The sequence below is a fragment of the Protopterus annectens genome, chromosome 3.part0 (genome assembly GCF_019279795.1).
Source record: "Protopterus annectens isolate FY-2018-M chromosome 3.part0, PAN1.0, whole genome shotgun sequence".
Lineage (NCBI taxonomy): Eukaryota > Metazoa > Chordata > Ceratodontiformes > Protopteridae > Protopterus > Protopterus annectens.
Genome location: NC_056731.1, coordinates 1,213,437,771 through 1,213,457,861, shown reverse-complemented (window position 1 = coordinate 1,213,457,861; position 20,091 = coordinate 1,213,437,771). Strand labels below are relative to the sequence as shown.

The 20,091-nt window shown below is 42.8% G+C and overlaps 1 protein-coding gene across 3 annotated transcripts in view; it reads right to left on the bottom strand.

Annotated features, from left to right (window-relative positions):
• The window catches only part of LOC122796716 (desmoplakin), a 1,113,853-nt gene that overhangs the window by 350,464 nt on the left and 743,298 nt on the right, over positions 1–20,091 (bottom strand). For all 3 annotated transcript variants that reach the window (XM_044065413.1, XM_044065414.1, XM_044065415.1), the window contains exon 18: positions 765–958. In XM_044065413.1, the coding sequence (XP_043921348.1) occupies positions 765–958 (194 nt within the window). The remainder of the gene's footprint in view (positions 1–764; positions 959–20,091) is intronic.

The following is a 20,091-nucleotide window of genomic DNA, read 5'->3' as shown; positions in this document are numbered from 1 at the left end:
ATATATATATATATATATATACACCCCCACACCCCCCCCCCACTTTAATATTCTCACTCGAGAACAAGACTACAGTGGGGAAAAGGGAATTTTCCCTTATCCCCACTGTGGTGTGATCACCGCAACAGGCATACTTACGCGAAAGTGCTTCTTCAGTGGAAAGCACTTTCACACAAGTATGCCCAGCTGAATCTGTTTCGGTGATGTTGCCATTTGGGGATCCATACGGATCCCATATAGATATATATATATATATATATATATATATATATATATATATATATACATATATATATATATATATACACACATATATATATATATATACACATATACACATATACACACACACACACACACACACATATATATATATATATATATATATATATATATATATATAGATAGATAGATAGATATAAATATATATATATATATATATATATATATATATATATATAGATATATATATATACACACACACACACACACACACACACACACACACACACACACACACACACACACACACACACACACACACACCTAAGGTACATCAATATGTCTGAGGTAAGATGACATCAGTCCAGCCACGGGGGTAGGGTACAGAGCTGTTAAAGTCAAGCTAGACATCAGACTCAGACAGGCACAGATCACAAATATTTTATGACTGCAGCAGTGCACACACGAAGAATGTAAAACATTACCCTGAAGTGCTGACTTCAACAAGCATGCACATCAAAGATAAATGAGTCATGACCAACCTGTTCTTAATTTGTGTCAGGATCTTCTGCCAGCGGTCTGACATCTGAGTTACAGTCTCACTGTACTTGGCAAGGTCAACATCGCATCTATGGAGAGAGTTCGGCATCTGGCTATTTATACTTATCGCCCCCTGCAGCTCATCTTCCATGGCTCTGAGAAGACCCTTTTTCTGATCCAGATCTGTGAGCATTTGCTGAAAAGAACAAAAAGTTATTTACTTAGTTTCATGAAATATTTACATTTCAGTGTTTCTGTACAGTGGTAACACCTGACCTTTTTTCTACCTCTCTGGAGACTATCACTTCCTGCCTCCAAAACATGGGAAGATTAAGTTATTCCTGTCTAGATTTTCAGACTTTTACTGGCCTCCTCCCATTACTTTCTCCCTTACCCTTCTAATTGACTTATTCAGCCTAGTAACTATTCTCTAACATTAAAAAAGGTAAAGTGTAACAAAAGAAAATGCTTCCATGAGTAAGACATACTACAGCTTTGCCACACCTAAAGTACAGCATTCACGGTAAGGCCTGACAGCTATGAAGAGTAAATTCTACACAAATTCTCATGTTACTACAATTAGAGGGCAAAAGAGAAAGGTGATCACACACCATCATTAAGTATCTAAAGACATAAAAGGGCAAGGTGCAGAAAAGCTGGATGATCAGTCAGGTAGTGGAGGAAGGGTATACTTTTAAAATAAAATGGCAAACTTCACCTAGATCCAACGTATGTTGTAATATTCTCAATGAAGCAGTATAGGTGAAATGAATGGAGAAAGGCAAGAGGACAAAAAGTGATCAATTTAAGAAGCATGTTCGTACATTAAGACACAGAATAAACGACCTTCAGTGTACAGCTCAGATGTCAATGTCAGAATTCAACAGGCATGCACATCAAAGATAAATGAGTCATGACCAACTTGTTCTTAATTTGTGTCAGGATCTTCTGCCAGCGGTCTGACATCTGAGTTACAGTCTCACAACCCTTAAGTAACTGGTGCATCAACACATATAAGAGACTGAAGGTGGAAAATGTGTACTTTCACAGAGGTGTAAACAAGGCCTGTGGGGGGAATAACTCAAGAGAGATAATTGAAGAATGACAAATCAGTGTATCGTGAAGGTTCCTGCTTTAGCAACAAAAGGAAAATCATTCTCACTCAACTAGGTAAGATTTCCTTTTACTTGGCTTCCTACCTACCTCATGATTTCTGACACAGATTGGAAAGGTGTCCCAAAAGGAAGTGAGAGCTGTATCATCCATGGGAACATAACTGCAGGAATAATATAAACAATATGAGCAAGCAATCACTGGGAGTATAACATGCCTAGACATATATATATATATATATATATATATATATATATATATATATATATATATATATATATATATATATATATACATATATACACACACCTTTAAGCAGACACACACAAAAGTTTCTGCCACTTTTTTCAAGCATTTAAAAGTGTTCACCTCCCAAACAAAGCAGGGCTGAACATGACAATCCTGATGCAATTTCTGTCTATCAGTCCAATCGTCAATACTCAAAAGCAGTTAAAGTAGTAATTTGATGTGTAGTGGTAAACAGCTCCACAAAATGGGAATACATTGAGTGAGGAACCTATCATTCCAGCAAGTCTTGTTTATTTTTGGTGTACATTTATGTCCTTAGTGCATGTGTTTTTAGAGCTACTACTTTTGAAAAGAAATAGGTCAAACAGGATTAGGTCTTTTGTGGTTCAGGCAGTGAGAGACAGGTCACCCTGGAACAGCTGGAAGGCTACTGAATTTAAAAAATAGCCATACTAATCTAGTGGGGTAGATGAAAGGATTTAAAATCTTTCATTTTCTTTTTTAAAAACCTTTGGGGCTTTTCCAGCTGATCAATATACTTGAATCTGTATGCATCAGAGGGGTCACTGTATTTGATGACAGGTTTGAAATGAGAAAAACTTCAACGAATCTCGAAGATATTTCATTTGAGATTAAATGCATCAGACAGATTTTCTGACTATAGTTTTGTCCACATAAATACCTAGGTTTCCTATGACTGTGTCTATCTAAGACAAATACAATTTATAAGAGGTAGGAGCATTTTTTTTCATTTAGACCTGGCACTGATGAGACTGCAGCCTGGTATGTTATATTTTTTTCCCTTGGAAGTATTATTTTTAGCATTTGACAGGGATTCTACGACTTGTTCCAAGGTTAGTTAAAAGGAAATTAAAACTTTCATGGATAGTGGGGACAACAATGTGGGTAGCTAGGGTAAAGTTAGCCCTAAATTTGTCCTTGTGATCAGAATACACGGTACTAATATGGATGAGCTCAGTGCACTTCTGAAAACGACTGCTTAACTTCCTGAAAAATTATATGCGGTTCCTTTGGAATCTGTGGTGTCTTAAAAGTCCACAGTCTGATTTATATTTTCTAATAGTGCTCACAAGTTTCTTGTTGACACATTATAGTGTGGTCTTCTTTTGTTGTACAGTTTATTAACAGATTAGATCCAAAACAGATATTTCTGAATTTATCATTATATTTAGGGCAGATGGGTACTGATTTTCCACGCAGCTACTTAGGCTACAGCCTTTCCTTTAATATAAAGTTGGCATCTTTTCTTAGAAGATTCCAGGTGCATGTGCCTCGTGTAAATGCATACTGTGATGCTGCGGAATGTCTACACAGTTATGCCTAACTATACCAGCTGGCCCCTTCGCCACCAGCGAGAACCTTCTTTATAATCAAAAAATAATGATGACTTAACACCTGTATATACTTGCCTGACTTACAAGTAACTATGACCACTGAGATAAGATGGGGGATGGCACCCACATGCAGGTGATACTGGAATGGAATCAGTGACCCACAAAGGAATCAACTGATAAAGTAAGAAAGCATCTGTTATATTTAATATTTACATTAGATATTAACTGATAATGCAAAGATGTATCTGCTTTAGCCAACACTGACACGACACGTTAAATGATAAGGTAAAAATGGGTGTACTACATCTAAAATAGAGGACCCTTCTTAACAGGCTGCATGGTTGGGTTGAATCCTAAGGAACAACTAGTAATGTGGAAGGAGCCAAAGAGCAACCCAAAGAACAATATCAAAAGGCTGAGCTCTGAAATACCCCAGTAGCAAAACAAGCATGACTCCTGCAGTCAAATTCCAGGCAGTAACAACTTGGGAAACTGTAAAATGAGGATCAAGTGGCCACAGTGCAAACGTCCACAATGGAAACATTCCAGAAGCAAGAAGTAAAGATAGTGACTCATGATGGAGTAGATGGACAGCAGTACCTTCCAGCTGTCAGCTTGCAGATGGCAAAAGATGTCCATTTGGAAAAGGATTGTTTAGCGAATTTCAGCCCTTCTCTCCTCAGGGTGAAGGAGGCATGTTCTATGCTACAGATAAAATCTGGTCTTGATGTATACATCAGCGCTTGAAAAGCTCACTTTTATCTCCTATCATTGAGGGCCCAAAACTCAGGGAATCTGCAAGCAGAGATGATGGCCACTAAAGTTTTCCAAGAAAGTAAATTCATCACTGCTTAGACACTGGATTCAGATGGTGGACAGATAAGCCTGTCAATCAAAAAGGGCAAGTTCTACCGAGAGGAAGGGATCTTCAAAGGAGATGTGTATACAGTACTCCTTTAAGAAAATGACTAATTCACTGGTACTGGGTCACAGTCTTGCCCCTCCCACAAGTACATGATGGGAAGAAATGGATTTTACCTAGGTAGACAACATTCTATATATTGAGTTTCCCTTGGGAGAAAAGTTGTCTGTCACAATCTTACTATCCATTATTACCAGGAATGGAAAATGCCCCTCCTCCCAAAAGATGTATAACCTTGGAGTAAGGATAATTAAGCAGCATAGGTGTAGATAAGGACAAGGTGCATAGGGTGCCTGCCTCATGTGTTTTTTGCATTTTTTTTTGTTTCACTGTGACTGCATCCTTACTTCTTCAATTAAGAATTTATGTGGTTTTACTATCATGTTTAACTGAGTTAGCAGAAAAGTACAGTCTTATTATAAACATACCATAACTGTAGATATTTGAATAGATTACTGTTGCAGTACTTAGTCTTAGGAACTCCTGCCTGCAGGAGTCCACAATCAGCTTGAATACCAGAAATGTTCACCATCTGACAGCCGGGAGGCCCCATCCTGACTCAATGTCAGTGATATAAAAGAGCTGTCAGCCAGCACCACATTCCAGTCTTGCTTGCCCCACAGACAAAGAGTTCATCTGTCCCCTAGGCATATGTGACCGAGCCTACTGAGGTCTCTGATGAGTAGCAGGGAAGAATAAGGGTATTAGGCATGGTACCTAACCCAACTACAGGTAGGAAAAGAGAGAGAGAGAGAGAAACAGAGAAGAGGGGCAGGTGGGAGGGAAAAGGGTTCCGCAACAGTGATCTACATGAATATCTATAATTATGGTAAGTTTCTAACACAAATGTACTATGTTCATTATAATCACTATTGCAGTATAGAGCCTTGGGAGGACTTCCAATGCTAGTTATGAATGGGTGGCTTGCAAGAGGTCAAGAGTGGGGTGTAAATGCTCTGCAGAATGGCAGAGGCACAGCTGTAGCACCAAGGTTGTAGTGCTTAGTGAAGATTTGAACAGATGACCAAGTAATTGCCTCCAGAATGGACTGCACTGTAGCCCCTTTTAGAAAGCCTGTGGTTGCTGCTTTTGCTCTGATAGAGTATTGACAGGAACCTGTTCACCAAGATGGTAACAGCAAAAAGCAATGCAGTTAGATATCCGTTCTGATATGGTGGTGGTGGTGGGAGGGGGGGGGGGGGCAAGACTAGTTTTTCTAATAAGTAATTTAGATCCCAAGCCAGAATGGGGTTCCTTCTGGGTGGTCTCAAGTGAATCACCCTTTCAGAAAAAGTTTCATGTGGGGTGGAAGAAGACAGGTGAAGCACTATGCATGCAGGTTGATATTGCAGATGCCATGTGCCTTAATTCTGGAATAGGAAAATCTTTGTCTAAAGAGGCCTGACAGGTACTACCAGACTGAGCTGATGTCTGTCTGAGCAGGGATAATGTCATTGCTGTGAACACCAGGCAGAAAATCTTTTCCATTTTGCCAGGTATGACTTCCTGGTATCAGGCTTTCTTGCTTCCCTTAGAATAGAGACCACATTCTTGGGATAGGATATAGTTCTAGGTGTCAAAACCCAATCCTTCAGGCAGTTTACCTGAGGGTGGCTAGGTGGGAGTGGAAGATAGACCCTTGTGTTGCCTCGGCCAGAAGGGGCTCACTAGGATCAAGCTGGGTCTGTCCACCCTAATGTTTGTTAGTTCCCTGGGGAACAGGGGGTAAGGTAAGGAATGCATACAGAAACCAGTTTGTCCATGTGAAAAAGAATGCATCTATTTTCCAAGTTCCTGTCTATTGTGTTCTGGGGCAGAACTTTTGTAGTTGCTTGTTATGGAGAGAGGTAAACAGGTCTGTTGAAGGGATCCCCCATTGCATAGTCAGATCCAAGAAGAATTCTCTTTTCCGCATCCATTCATTGGCGTCTAGAAGGTTAGACAATTTGCCAGAGTACTGCCCTGGCTTGAAACATAAGAGGATATGAAAGTCAACCTCTACCTCTTGAGCCAGCATCCAATATTTTTTTTCTGGGAAGTCTGAACAGAGGGTAAGACACAAGTTCCCCCTTGTTTAAGTACCACATAACTGTGGTGTTGTCTGTCCAGATACGCAGTGACCCTAGGCTCAAAGTTTGTTGAAAAGCTTTTATGCTGGAGGGACAGATTTATCTCCCAGTGACTGCCATGTCTTTGGAACAGGCTACCAATTCATGTGAAACAGGGAATGGATGGGGCACCGTAAATTCTTACTGGGGATAGAGCCCACAACCCTCCTGGACATGGGCAGTCATCACTAAATGCAATCTTGGATAATGACCAGCATTTCTATGGTATTACATTAGGATGAAACACCTCGGCTTAAGATGACCTCTGGGTCGATAGCCTAGTAATCTCCTACGATCCTATTACTAAGCAGTCTGCTAGTAACACCTTTTGATTTATATGCAGCTTCCTCTACTGTGTGGACTAAATGCCCTGTACCTTCAGGGGCCTAAGTGGGATCCTTAAACTATATCTGAGCTATCTGTGGTGATGGTCTTTTCTGCTTCTGGCAAACTGAAATGTAAACCTGCGTACCTCTGTATGGTTTTCTTCCACCATACGAGTACCTTTTTTAGGCATGGAAGGAGGAGCAGTAGTGTTCCCAGGTATTAGGATTTCTCTTTTCAAACATTTTTCAGAAACCACTGGAATTTCCTCATGTGCAACTTTCCAAATGGGATAATGAGAAAACAAGATGTCATGTACCCCAGTATCCTCAGGAATTCTCTTGCAGTGATGAGCTGTTTTGAAGCAGATTGGTCAGGTAGCCTGCCAAGAAAGCAATCCTGTCTTGGTGAAGGAAGGCTTTCTGTTGAACGCAGTCTGTGAGGGCTCCCAGAAAGAGGATCCTTGCTTTATGGAGAGTTTGGGATTTTGAAGATTTAACTCATTCCCTTCAGTGGAGCTCTGGAAGTTTGCATTGTAACTTCCAATGAGCGGAGCCTAAGCTTTTTGATAGAATAACATTATGTTCTCATAATCCAAACAAATATTCATACCTCTGGAACCACAGAGATTAATAAAAAATGTAAATTTCAAATCCTTCGGCAAAAACCAGTTTATACTGGTACTATTCTTTAGGTTCCATGTCTAAAACAAGATTTTGTAAGTCTCAGTAAATACACTTAAAGTTTGTAATATTTTGTAAATAGCTTACAATATCTCAGTAACCACTCAAGTTCCAAACACACACACACACACACACACACACACACACACACACACACACACACACACACACACACACTCTCTGTCATCAGCATTTTATCCATCTAGCTGACAGATTTCATATGAGGCCAAGCAGTTGTGTCTATGCCTCTTGGTTGTTGTGATATTTAGAAAAAATGAAATTCACGACAATATAAATAAATGTTATATGAACAGCACTTAGTATCTCTTTACCTGCACTACACAGAGGTCAAATACCAATACAGTTGTGTTTGCAACTGTGCAAGCTTTAAGATGAAATCTTTCAATACTTTGTATGCAGCATAGGTTTGGAATTATTAATGCAGATACGAACAAGCAATATTTGATGCCTTAAGTCATCAGAAGGATGTAACTGCAGAAGCACCTGGAGGAGTCACTTGGCTGTAATGAGTTAAAGTGAGATCTACCTTCCAAAAAAAAATCTACAGTGATCTGTAAGGCATCTAGGTACCTGAAGTGCATCTTCCCTGAGTATGCCAGTCGTCTAAGTATACATAAACACAAACCCCCTAGAGTTCTGCAATGTACAATCAGAAAGCTAGACATTTGTCAAAACTCTGGGAGTAGTAGATAGCCCAAATGGTAAAGCACAGAACTGGAAGCCCAAATGGTAAAGCACAGAACTGGAAGTGGGAGCCTGTTGCTACAAATTGTAGGAACTTTCTGTGACTGTCTACTATTGGGACACAGAGGTGTAAGCATCTTTTAGGTCTGTGGTGACCACAAAGGCATCCTAGAAAATCATGGGCAACAATTTCTGCAATGCAAGAATTTTGAATTTTGGGATGCCGAGGAACTTGTTTAGCTTGCAGGTCCAAGATTGGCCTCCAAATGCCATTTTTTCCTGGGACTAGACATATCCTGGAGTAGAATCCTTTTCGGTCTTGTCCATGAGGGACACGCTAGCTGGATCTTTGGTGACATAGTTCCCTAATGGTGGGTGGTAAGAGGCTTTCTTGCTCTTTTGGTGGTTTTGGAATGACCAAGGGAGACTCTTCTCTGAAATTAATATAGTGCCCCTTCTCTATGATGTTCTGGACCAACTAGTCCCTGGTGATGGATTTCCACTGATATTAAAAGGACAGTCTTCTTATCAAAGGTTTGGAGGGGACAGGAAAGGGTAAGGGAGGGTGAGGTAGAACATAGTCACAGTTGCTGTTTATGCTGGGTGGGTTCTTTGGAACCCCTCCCTTTTGTGATTGCTCGTCTGCCACCTCCGAGATTGGCTTGGTCTTTTACCATGGGGAGGACTCTCCTTGTCTTATGTAAGTGGAAAAGGCCAAGGTTTTGAAGGGTAATTCCTACTGCACCTCAGGAGTCAGAGACAGGTAAAATTCTTTTGGTTTTAATTTTTCTTCTTCTTTGTCGTTTCACAAAAACTTGTTTAGCTGGAGGACTAAAAAATAATTCCTTGGTTCAATGGGGTATTCAGTAATTCAGCCTTTACCTGATTTGACAAGGACTGGGTCCTAAGCTATGCATGTCTGCACATGACAGAACCTGTAGTAGCTGCTTTGTAAGAAGCATCTAATGACGTCATAGCCACCTTTTAGTGAATGTCTAGAGACTTGTAACGCCTCTCTGGCTATCTCCTGGATTTCCTTGGGTAAGGTTCTATCCTCAATAATACTACACTGTCTTGAAGACGTTCAAGTTACTTTAGCAAATGGAATTAACAATTCAAAGCTCTCACTGCCAGGGTGGCAGATACAGAGTCATAGTCTTTCTTCCCATATTAGTCTACTAATCTACTTTCCCTGTCATGCGGCAGGGAATGTCTTGTTCGCCATTTAGGCACACCTTTTGTGACTTCGGAGGAAACAACAGAAGGCTCAGCCTTCGGATTTTTGTAGAGGTGCTTGTGAGATTCAAGCACTCTTTAAAAAGTACAGTTTTGTACCTACCATAAATGTAGATGTTCGAGTGCTAATACAGCTGCAGTAATCACAGATGGGTTTTCAGCCGTCAGGCGGTCCCTCAGTCGGCCGAATTCCAAAGTCTTGGTCCTGCGTCGGTTGTCGTCGCTTACTCTTCTGACGTCAGGAAGGCCAGAGTATATAAGACACAGCTGACGCCATGTTCTTCAGTCTTTCTTGCCCCAGATGTCAGGTGCCCCCAAAAGGAAGGCAATACATAAGTAAAGCTTATCCACATATGCAAGCAATGCAATGTAATGCAAAATCAGTGTAAGCAAGCAAATAAAACATAACAGGATAACCCAGTCAGGAGGTATGAAGAGGTTGTTAGGCCCCATGCCCTAACCAAGAGGGGAAGGAGGGAGGGAAACCTGTACTGCAGCTGTATTAGCACTCGAACATCTACATTTATGGTAGGTACAAAACTGTACTATGTTCATCGTGCATACAGCTGCAGTAATCACAGATGGGTAGAGTCCCAAAGCTATGCATAGGGTGGTAGGTACTATGAGAAACTGGGTTGAGCCAGAATGCCCTGCAAAACAGCAGTGGCGAAGCCTGCTCTTGTTCTGGAGTATAAGGGCAGGTGGTAGTGTTTTGTGAAGGTATGTACAGAACTCCAAGTGGCTGCCTCCAAAATATCCTTAGTGGGCACACATCTGAGAAAGGCTGTAGAGGTGGCTGTGGCCCTGGTGGAGTGAGATCTGATACCAGTAGGGACAGATTTCCCATGAAAGGAGTAACAAAATCGTATGCAGTGGCCAATCCACTTGGAAATGGTCTGTTTGGTAACTGGTTTCCCTTGAGCCCCTACGGCATAGGACACAAAAAGTTGTTCTGATTTCCTGAAGGACTTTGTTCTGTCCAAATAGTAACGTAGCTGCCTATGGATGTCTAAAGAGTGAAGCAGCCTTTCCCCTTTGTTTTGAGGGTTAGGATAAAAGGTAGGTAGGTATATGGCTTGGTTTAAGGCTACCCTGGATACCACTTTTGGCATAAAAGATGGATTAGTACGAAGGGAAACCCTATCCTGATGGAAGATGAGGAAGGGCTGCACCGCTATGAGGGCCTGTAGTTCAGAAACCCTACGAGCTGAAGTGATGGCCAGAAGGAAAGCTGTTTTCCAGGACAAATATTGCAGATCTGTTGCGGCAGCAGGTTCAAAGGGAGGCAATGTTAATTTTTCTAGTATGTAATTAAGGTCCCAGGCTGGTATTGGTTGCTTCCTTGGAGGTCTTATATTCTTAGCCCCTCTGAGGAACTGCCGTAAGAGAGGGTGAGAGAATAAAGGAGGATCCGTCTTGAATTCTGCAGAAATGGCTGAGGCGTGTATTTTAATGGAAGAAAATGAAAGTCCACTGTTCAGCAGTTCAGCTAGGTACTGTAAAACCTGAGGCAAGTTCAATTTTCTAGGATCCTGTCTTCTTTTCTCATTATAGCAGCAAAACCGCTTCCATTTTGCGGAGTAAGCTTTTCTTGTAGATGGTCTTCTGGCCTCCAAAATGACATCCTGCACCTCCTTGGAGAGTAGAGTCTGATGTGGTGTTAAGGAATTTTCCACGCAGCGAGGTTGAGTGTTTTCAGCTGACTGTGAAGGGTTTTGTAGCTGTTCTGCGTCAGCAGAAGAGGTATTAGAGGCAGGGACCAGGGAGGGGTATGTGTTAGGCTCCTCAGGAGTGGATACCAGTGTTGCCTTGGCCAGTCTGAAGCAATCAGTATCATCCTCGGTTTGTCTGTTCTTGCTTTCAAAAGCACCTTGGGCAGAAGAGGCAGAGGTGGGAATGCATAAACTGTCCATGTTGCCCAACTGAATGAAAGGGCGTCCACTTTCCAGGCCTTTGGATGGAAGGTCCTTGAACAAAACTTTTTCAATTGATGGTTCCTGTGGGAGGCAAAAAGATCTATGTCTGGCCTCCCCCACGCTTGGATTATCTCCGTAAACACTTGTGGATGCAGCTTCCATTCGTGTGGATCTGTCATATTCCTGCTCAGAGTGTCTGCCAGTGTGTTTTCCAGTCCTGGCAAGTACTGTGCTTGAAGTTCGATTTGTCTTTCCAGAGCCAAGTTCCAAAGAGTCATGGCTAGTCTGCACAAGGGGTATGAGTGTGTTCCTCCTTGTTTGTTTATGTACCACATTACTGTGGTGTTGTCTGTTCTTATCAGTAATTGTCCTGGATGCAGGAAGTCCTTGAAAGCTGTAATTGCATTTATTACTGCTAGCATTTCTTTTTGATTGATGTGAAGGTGCTTTTCCTTTTGGGACCATCTGCCCTGAATGCACCTGTCCTTCATGTGCGCCCCCCAGGCGTAATCTGAGGTATCTGTGGTTATGACTTGTTTTGCTTGAGGCTTGCAGAATGGAAGGCCTGTGTTTACTTGACATGCTTGGGCCCACCATAGAAATTCCTTTTGCAGACATGGAATTATTGGTATAATTGCTTCCAAGCTGTGACTGTGTTGAGACCATAGATTTTTTAGGTACCATTGAAGTTTCCTCATATGCAGCTTTGCACATGGGATTAGAAGAATGCAAGATGCCATGAATCCCAGAGCCTGCAGGATTTTCCTTGCAGTAAGCCTGGTACTTTTTGTTAGTGTTTTGAAGTACTGAGATAATTGCCCTTGTTTTTCTGACGTAAGGTATGCCATCTGGGTGTTTGTGTCCAAGCTGGCACCCAGAAGGTTATTTTCTGAGATGGTGTTAGCCTTGATTTCTCCTTGTTGATGGTGTATCCCAGAGAAAGCAGTAACCGTGTCACATATGCCAGATGTTCCAGTAGTATTTGTTTGCTGTCCGCTTGGATCAGGCAGTCGTCCAGATAAGGGTAAATTTGTATCCCTTGAAGTCTGCAATAGGCAATCACTGATGCCAGGCACTTTGTGAATACTCTGGGCGCAGTAGATAAGCCAAAGGGCAATGCAGAGAATTGATAGTGGATTGAACCTGCAAGAAATCTGAGGTATCTTCTGCAGTTTTGTCTGATTGGGACATGCAGGTATGCCTCCTTGAGGTCCAATGTTACCAGCCAAAACTCCTTGCCCAGCATGGGAAGAAGTTGCTGTAATGTGAGCATCTTGAATTTTGGTACGAGTAGGAATGTGTTTAGGATGGATAAGTCCAGAATGGGTCTCCAGTCGGTTCCTTTTCTTGGTACCAGGAAGAGTCTTGAATAAAACCTTGACCTTGTTGGTGCGTAGGTACCTTTTGTATAGCTCTCATGTTTAGGAGCTTTGAAATTTGCAGTTGTGCCTCTACCCTTTGGTTTTGTGGTAGGTTTGGCATGCCTCTCATTTTTGGAAGAGTGTGAAATTGAAATTTGTAGCCTCTGTTTATAATGTCCAGAATCCATTTGTCTGTTGTGACAATATGCCAATTGTTTGCAAATAATGCTAGTTTCCCTCCCAAAGGTGCTGCCAGCTGAGACTTGCCTGGCATGGAAATGAGGGAGTCATTGGGTTTGCTTCCTGTATTGTTGTGCACTGTCTTCACCACCTCTTGGTGCTGGAGATTGCCACTGTCTGCCTCTATATGATCCTTGTGACTGCCCTCTGCCCCTTATGCATCTGTATCTACCTCTTTGGGGCTTGCCAGTGGCTGGAAAAGACCAGTTTTTTGAAGGCCAATTCCTGCTAAATCGTGGTGGCTGGACCTGTAAGAAAGCTTTGACAGTTTGCATAGATTTGGCTTTTTCTTCCATTTTTCGTAGTATATCCTCAGCATTAGTACCAAAAAGTACACCCTTTTGTAAAGGAGCATCAAGAAGTTTAGCTTTCACATGATCAGGCAAATTTTGTTCCCTAAGCCAGGCATGTCTGCGAATGACTGATCCTGTAGCAGCCGCTCTACTGGAGGCCTCTAGGGCATCATAACCACATTGTAAGGTGTGTTTACCCAGTTGTTCCGCACTATGCATCATATCCTGTAACTCTTTTAAATCTGGTTGTTCAGGTTGAGACATTTTGTTTTTTTAATTGTGATAACAGGAACTGTTGATATTTAATCATATGAAACTGGCAGTTTAAGGCCCTCATGGCTAGGGTGGCCGAGGTATATACCTTCTTACCCCACCTTTCTAGAGATCTAGATTCCCTTTCTGCAGGAAGTGGATTCATGGCAGTGGAGGCCTTTAATCCCTTAGGGCCTTGTGAAATGGTTTCAGGGTCAGCATTATGGCCTTTGTAAAGAAATTGGTGAGAACTGGGTACTCTGTAATATCTATCAGGCTTTACTGGTGCAGGAGGCAGAGAATCAGGATTAAGACAAGCCTCCGAATAGACATCATCCAGTACCTCCAAAACAGATGGTATAGCCAGAGGTCTGTGCTGAGGTAACCAAAGAAATTCCCTAAGTCTTTTCTTGGAATCTGAAAAGTCTTGGCCTTCCCAATGGAAGTGTTCCCTCAAGGTGTGCAAGGTTTCCCCAAAAGAAAAATCCTCAGGGGGGGATACAGAAGGAATGGACTGTTCTGCATCCGAATCCTCAAAAGGGGAGTAAGAGTGTTCCTCTGCATCAGAATGCTCTGATAAAATGGATCCCTGATCAGAAGAGGGGGATTCTTCCTCCACTCTGGGTCTCTTGTCAGGAGGGGGCTGAGAACCTCTAATGAGAGTTATTAGATCCTCAGCCATTTTAAGCATCTGTTTCTTAGGCATGGGTCCAGGAGATGGGCCTTGAGCAGCAGGCCTAGTGTGATGCCTGGCTGCTTTGGATTTAGTAAAGGCCTTAATAGAAAAAGAAGATGAAGGCCTAAATACACCATGGGTGGAGGTGGATCTGTCCACATTAGTAGGCTCGACATAAGCCGGGGCTTCGGTTGTAGTCTGGGAAAGGGCCGATGACCCAGCGGTCTTGGGTACAGAAGACACCGCCAAAGGAGTGTCGTCGGTAGTCAGGGACTGCAAAGGCGTCTCGCTGAGAACCGGACCACGAGTAGCCTGTTTCGGCGTGGTGTCGGTGGAGACCGCGGGCCTCGCGTGTCGGTCCTTTTCCTTGCGTTTTTTGGATAAAACGGTAGTCGGAGTGTCCGACATTTTATAGTCAAAAGCTTTACCAAAAAAGTGTTGGGCGAACTCTGCCCGACGCTTGATAGTGCGTTTATTGAAGGTAGTGCAAAAGCGACAGCCCGAGACATCGTGGTCTGGACCCAAACAAGGTATGCAAAGGGAATGGAAATCCTTATGCGGTATTTGCTTCCCACAAGAAATACAATTATTAACTTTGTCTGACATCGGTCTGAGGCAAGAAAAGATTCCCCAACGGGGTACTTAGCTTTAATGAAGACTTCGGTTCCAAATATTTTCGTAAATCAGGAGCTGGCCGACCGGCACTTGCGAACTGCTTCTGCTTCGGGCACCGCGCGGCAAAAAAGACTGGAGAACATGGCGTCGGCTGTGTCTTATATACTCTGGCCTTCCTGACGTCAGAAGAGTAAGCGACAACCGACGCCGGACCAAGACTTTGGAATTCGGCCGACCGAGGGACCGCCTGACGGCTGAAAACCCATCTGTGATTACTGCAGCTGTATGCACGATGAACATCTTATCTGGTTTCCTTGAAGCAAGGAACATAGTCAGGATCCAATGCTATTTCTTCAAAGACATCATCCTATACAATGTGTACTGGAGGAATAGCCAATGGTCTGGGTGAAGGTAAGCTTAGCAGTTCCTTGTAGTAGGCCTGGGAGAACTTTTCCAAGTGAAAGCCTCAATCATTCTGTGTAGGATATCCCAGAAAGGAGACAGTATATCATAAGAATCTGAGTCTAGGTAAGTTTAAGATGGTAAGAGGTCATGGTAAGACAATACTTCATTCCCTGAGCTAAAGGAATCTTCCTCTTCCTGAAAAGCTACTTCTCTGCTCCTTATAAATAGGGAAGCCTCAGAGTTGGAAGAATAAGAGGCTCTCTAGAGTTCATGAAGACCATAAACTCATGTCCTAATTTAAGGAGATCTTGGGCTTCTATCTGAGAAGCAGCAGTTGGAGGTGGTGGCAAAGCAAAGGAAGTGATTTGCTCCAGTTTGGTAGTCCATTTAGAAGGGGTGAAAAGAGGATGTGGTTATCTGACTGTGACTTCAGTTGTAGCTTCAGTAGTTGGGAAAGACAGGGAGTCTCCTTCGACAGCCACTGCACATGTCAGAAGCTCAGGTCTCAAGTGTGACCTCAAACCTGATGGATGTGAGAGCTATGGTGGCATTTGTAAGCAGGCCCAAAACCATGGCTGCCTCCCAAGGGGTAATGCTGGAGGGTTCGGTCATTGGAGTTGCTCAACCTGGAGACTGCAAAGCCACCTTACCTAGGTCATTGTTTGACTTAAGACCTATACTTGTAGCTTTTCTATGATGTCAGGGTCCTTTGCTTTTTTATCTTTCATTTTTTTTAAATGACTCTAGCGGCACAAGAGTCTGCAGAGGCCCTGTAATAGCAGCAGATTGCCACGCCACTAAGGAAGCCAAAGAAGAGGACTCCTTAAGGGCAGCTAGTACCTCAGCCTTACATCTCATAGAATTCTGTGCTGTCAGGACAGTCAAAGATGTGATGTCATGCTGAAGCCCCAAGCAGGACAAACAAACTAAGTGAAAATCTTTTATGCAGGATTTCTTCCCACACTTCAAGTAACTGTTGACTTTTTTGAATATTAAATTAGTAGAGAAATTTTCCCAGTGGGATACTTATCTGATTGGAAGAAGAAGGTTCTCTGGAAACATAAGCTGAGTAATGAATGAGTGTACTGAACATACTTAAAGTATATCAGACTGCTTGGCTAGAAAGAACTGAAGATGGCACCAGCAGATGTCCTTCTTATCCAGACGCTGGTCCCTGGATAGCCGTTGGCTAGGGATGATGTAAAGACTTTAGAAATCAAGTTAGTCACAGTCTTCTGCATGACAGGAAGACCTGAGAATCAGAACTGCAGCACTGACTACGAAAAACATCCAGTGTTGCCAGGGTCAGCGTGGTACAATTAAGATTACCTTGACAGCAGAAATTTTCCCTGACCTTCTGCAATCCCTAGGGATGAGGGGTAATGTAATTAAGACATAGAGAGACCGGTCCAAGAGAAGGAGTGTGTGTGTGTGTGTGTGTGTGTGTGTGTGTGTGTGTGTGTGTGTGTGTGTGTGTGTGTGTGTGTGTCTTTCATGCCCTTCTATGGGGGTTCTGCAGCAGAACGTCCTCAGTTGTCTGTTCTGGATAGACTCAAAAAGGTCTACTTCTGGCACATCCCACAAGTGGACTAGGTTTAGAAATACCTCTCTTTTCAACATCCATTCAATGGGTCTAGGAGGGATCTGGTCAGGCCTTCTGCAAAAAGGTTCTCCATCCTTGGGATGTTAACAGGCTATTGGTCACAGCTGCAGTTCTTGGACTAGCTGCCAGAGTTCGACTGCGAGCATGCACAGGTAGGAGGAATGGATAACCCCTACTTGCGTATGTACCACATAACTGTAGTGTTGTTTGTCAGGATTTTGTATGGGTCTTGGTTTCAGTTGGTCTTTGAAAGCCTTCAAAGCTAGACTGACTGTCATCACTTCTTTCATGTTTACATGTTGTCATAGGTTCACAGATTCATAGATTTTTTTTCAAGCTAACAAACTGGGGGCGGAGGGCTTTTTAAGCCTAGCCAAATTTTCTCAAAAGAATAATGATGTCCTATACCTAAAGAGGACACTTGAGGGCTAGGCATTTATATAGCAACCTCTAAACTTAGGGAACATGGGTGTCAGGCCCAGTATAAATTTCCTATTCCCCATTCAATAGGTTCAATGGTTAGTACTAGGCTAACTGCCCCTGTGGGCCATTTTAAGCCTAGTCAATTATCTTATCCCATGTGAGAATCAAACCCTGCACCTTGTGTCTGCAAGGTAAACACATTAACAATTGTGCCAATGGTCTAGGTTGTGCTTAAATTGGTTAACAGATGAACTCAGCTTTACATGGATGGGAAGCCTATTCCACAGGAGGGCAGTCTCTGGGACACAGCTGTTTCCCCAGCATGTTCTATATAAGTTACAGACAAGTTCAGGTCTCTAGACCTTGTATTTCTGGTACGGTTTCACTTACGAATATGCAGGAGATTCGTAAGTGTGGGGTTTGACGATGCCCTGTAAGCCAAGCATTGACCACCCTTCAGCAATCTATAAGAGACTGAGTACAGGGAAGGGCTTTAAAGTGTTCTGCATAAGGCAGGTTTGTTATGCCTTGTATTCTTTTTGTAAGGAACCTCTAAGGTTGCTCTAGTTGTTGCAGATGCCTGGTCAGGTACATACTGAAGGGAACACTGTATTCTATGATTGGTCTGAGAAGGGCACAGTATAGTGAAATAATGACTTCTTCGGACCTAGGTGCCATGCCCATACTTATAAGTTGTGCAACATAAAAGTATTTCCTCATCATTGTGGCCATGTGGTGAATGAAAGTAAGGCCACTGTCTAGGTGCCCAGATCCCACACCACTAGGTTGACTCTTAGGGGCGCATTATCAACACAGTAATTAGCTGAAATGGTTGACTTCCCAAAGGGTACAATTACACATGTCTAAGCATTGAATTTAAGACCATGACTTTGGTGCTATTTGTTAGTCAGAGATGGGCCTTCTTGAAGAATGATAGAGACTGCAGGGGAGTCAATGATTACCCCCAGCTTGCAATCATCTGCAAACTTTGTCAGATATAAACCTTCACCATTTGCTTTCATTTCAGAGAAATGGATGCCAAAAAGGACCATACCCAGAACTGATCCCCAGGAGACTCCACTACTAACTGGCTTCTTGGTGGAGGTGGCCTCACCTATTTTGACCTCCTGGGTCCTATCAGTAAGTCAGCTGTCTTTACATATATCTATCACATGTCCCTTGCATCTTCAGATCTCCTTCTCCAGGACAAATCTGAGCTGTGTAATGTCAGCACCTAGTATATCTCCTAGGCCTTGAACGGGGTCCCTTGACTTTTTGTGATATTCTCCTCCCACCATAAGATTGCCCCCTTTTTAGGCATGGGAGAAGTGGAATAGTGGTCTACAGAGAGTGCTGGTGCAGGGGCCAGCAGTTTCTTTTTAGGAACTATTGTAATTTTTTCATGAAAAGTTTGGCTAATGGGATCATGGCTTTCTGGATGCAAATATGCTTGAAGTAGCTTGGGACAGAGATAACCTTGTCCTGGGGAAGGAAGGCTTTATTTACAGTCAAATCTAGGATTGCCCCTAAAAAGGGGGTACAGATTGCCAGGCACAGCTGAGATTTCTGGAATCTGAGGGTCAGGCCTACCTTCCAAAATCATTCCACAGTGGTTTACATGGCTTTGGAGACAAACAAAATGTTGAGACAGCAAATTGGAAGTGGGAACCTTGCTCTGAGGGGTAGGAACTACCTGCATTGCTGTGCAATAAGAATGTGAAGGTAGGCATCCTTCAAGTCCAAAGCTACCATTCATACCCCTTGCATGATGAAACGTAGAAGTTTGTGAAAGGTAAGTGTTTTGAACTTGTGCACTACGAAAAATTGTTCAGCCTGGAAAGGTTCATAATGGGTATCCATGATCCCTCCTTTCTGGAGACCAAGAGCAGCCTTGAATAGAATCCTGTACCTGCCTATATTGGGGGAATTAACAGAGTGGATCCCTGTTGTAGAAGACCTTGTATCTGTTTGAGAATAAGGTGGTGGTGGTATTGTTTTGGAATACAATGTATCCCTAAAGGAGAAGACATCCTCCAAAGTTGCAGGAAACAGACTTTCTTTTCGGTTTGTAGCATGTACCTGTCCGGAGTAATTTGATCCCAGACTGTGGAAAAGATGAAAATCCTTCCCGTTAGTTTATGGGTGAGCTGGGGTTAGAGGGTTGAGGTAGTGGTGGGATCATGGGGGGGGGGGGTTTGAAGGGAAAGGAGGTGCTTGGAAAGGTCACAGTTACTCCCTACTGGGTCCTTAGACCTCTCAGGTCTAGGGTGAGAGTCATGTAGCCACTTTTTATGGAACATGGTCCTTTATCCCTTTGGAATGCTGTAGTCTGTTTTATCTGGGGGAAAGGGCCAAGATTTATTGTATCTAGGTGACGGGGAGAGGAACTCCTTGACAAACTTCACAGTCTTTCTCTTTTCATTCGGTCTCTGAAACACTTTCTTGGTAGGAGGCCCAAAGAGAAACTACTTCTCAAAGGAAACATTAAGGAGATCAGCTTTAATGCACACAGAGAGGCCAATTCCTCAGCCAGGAATGTCTCTTAGTTACAGACTCATACCAGCTGTCCTGTATGACGAGTCTACAGTATCACAACCACCTTTTAGTGACTGAACACCTGAAGGCCAAAGTTGGCTAGTTCCTGGATGTTTTTCTTGAGGATCTTACTTTGAATTCCCTCTGTCTTGGCTTTAATCAGTTCCTGTAAAGATTCAAGGTATTTGAGCATTTGTAACTGATAGCTAAGAGCTCTCATCGGCATGGTCGCAAAGTGTATTTCTTCTTGCCAAATCGGTCTATGATCTTACTTTCCATATCATTTGGCAAGGGGTTCTTGAAAGCAGGCTTTAT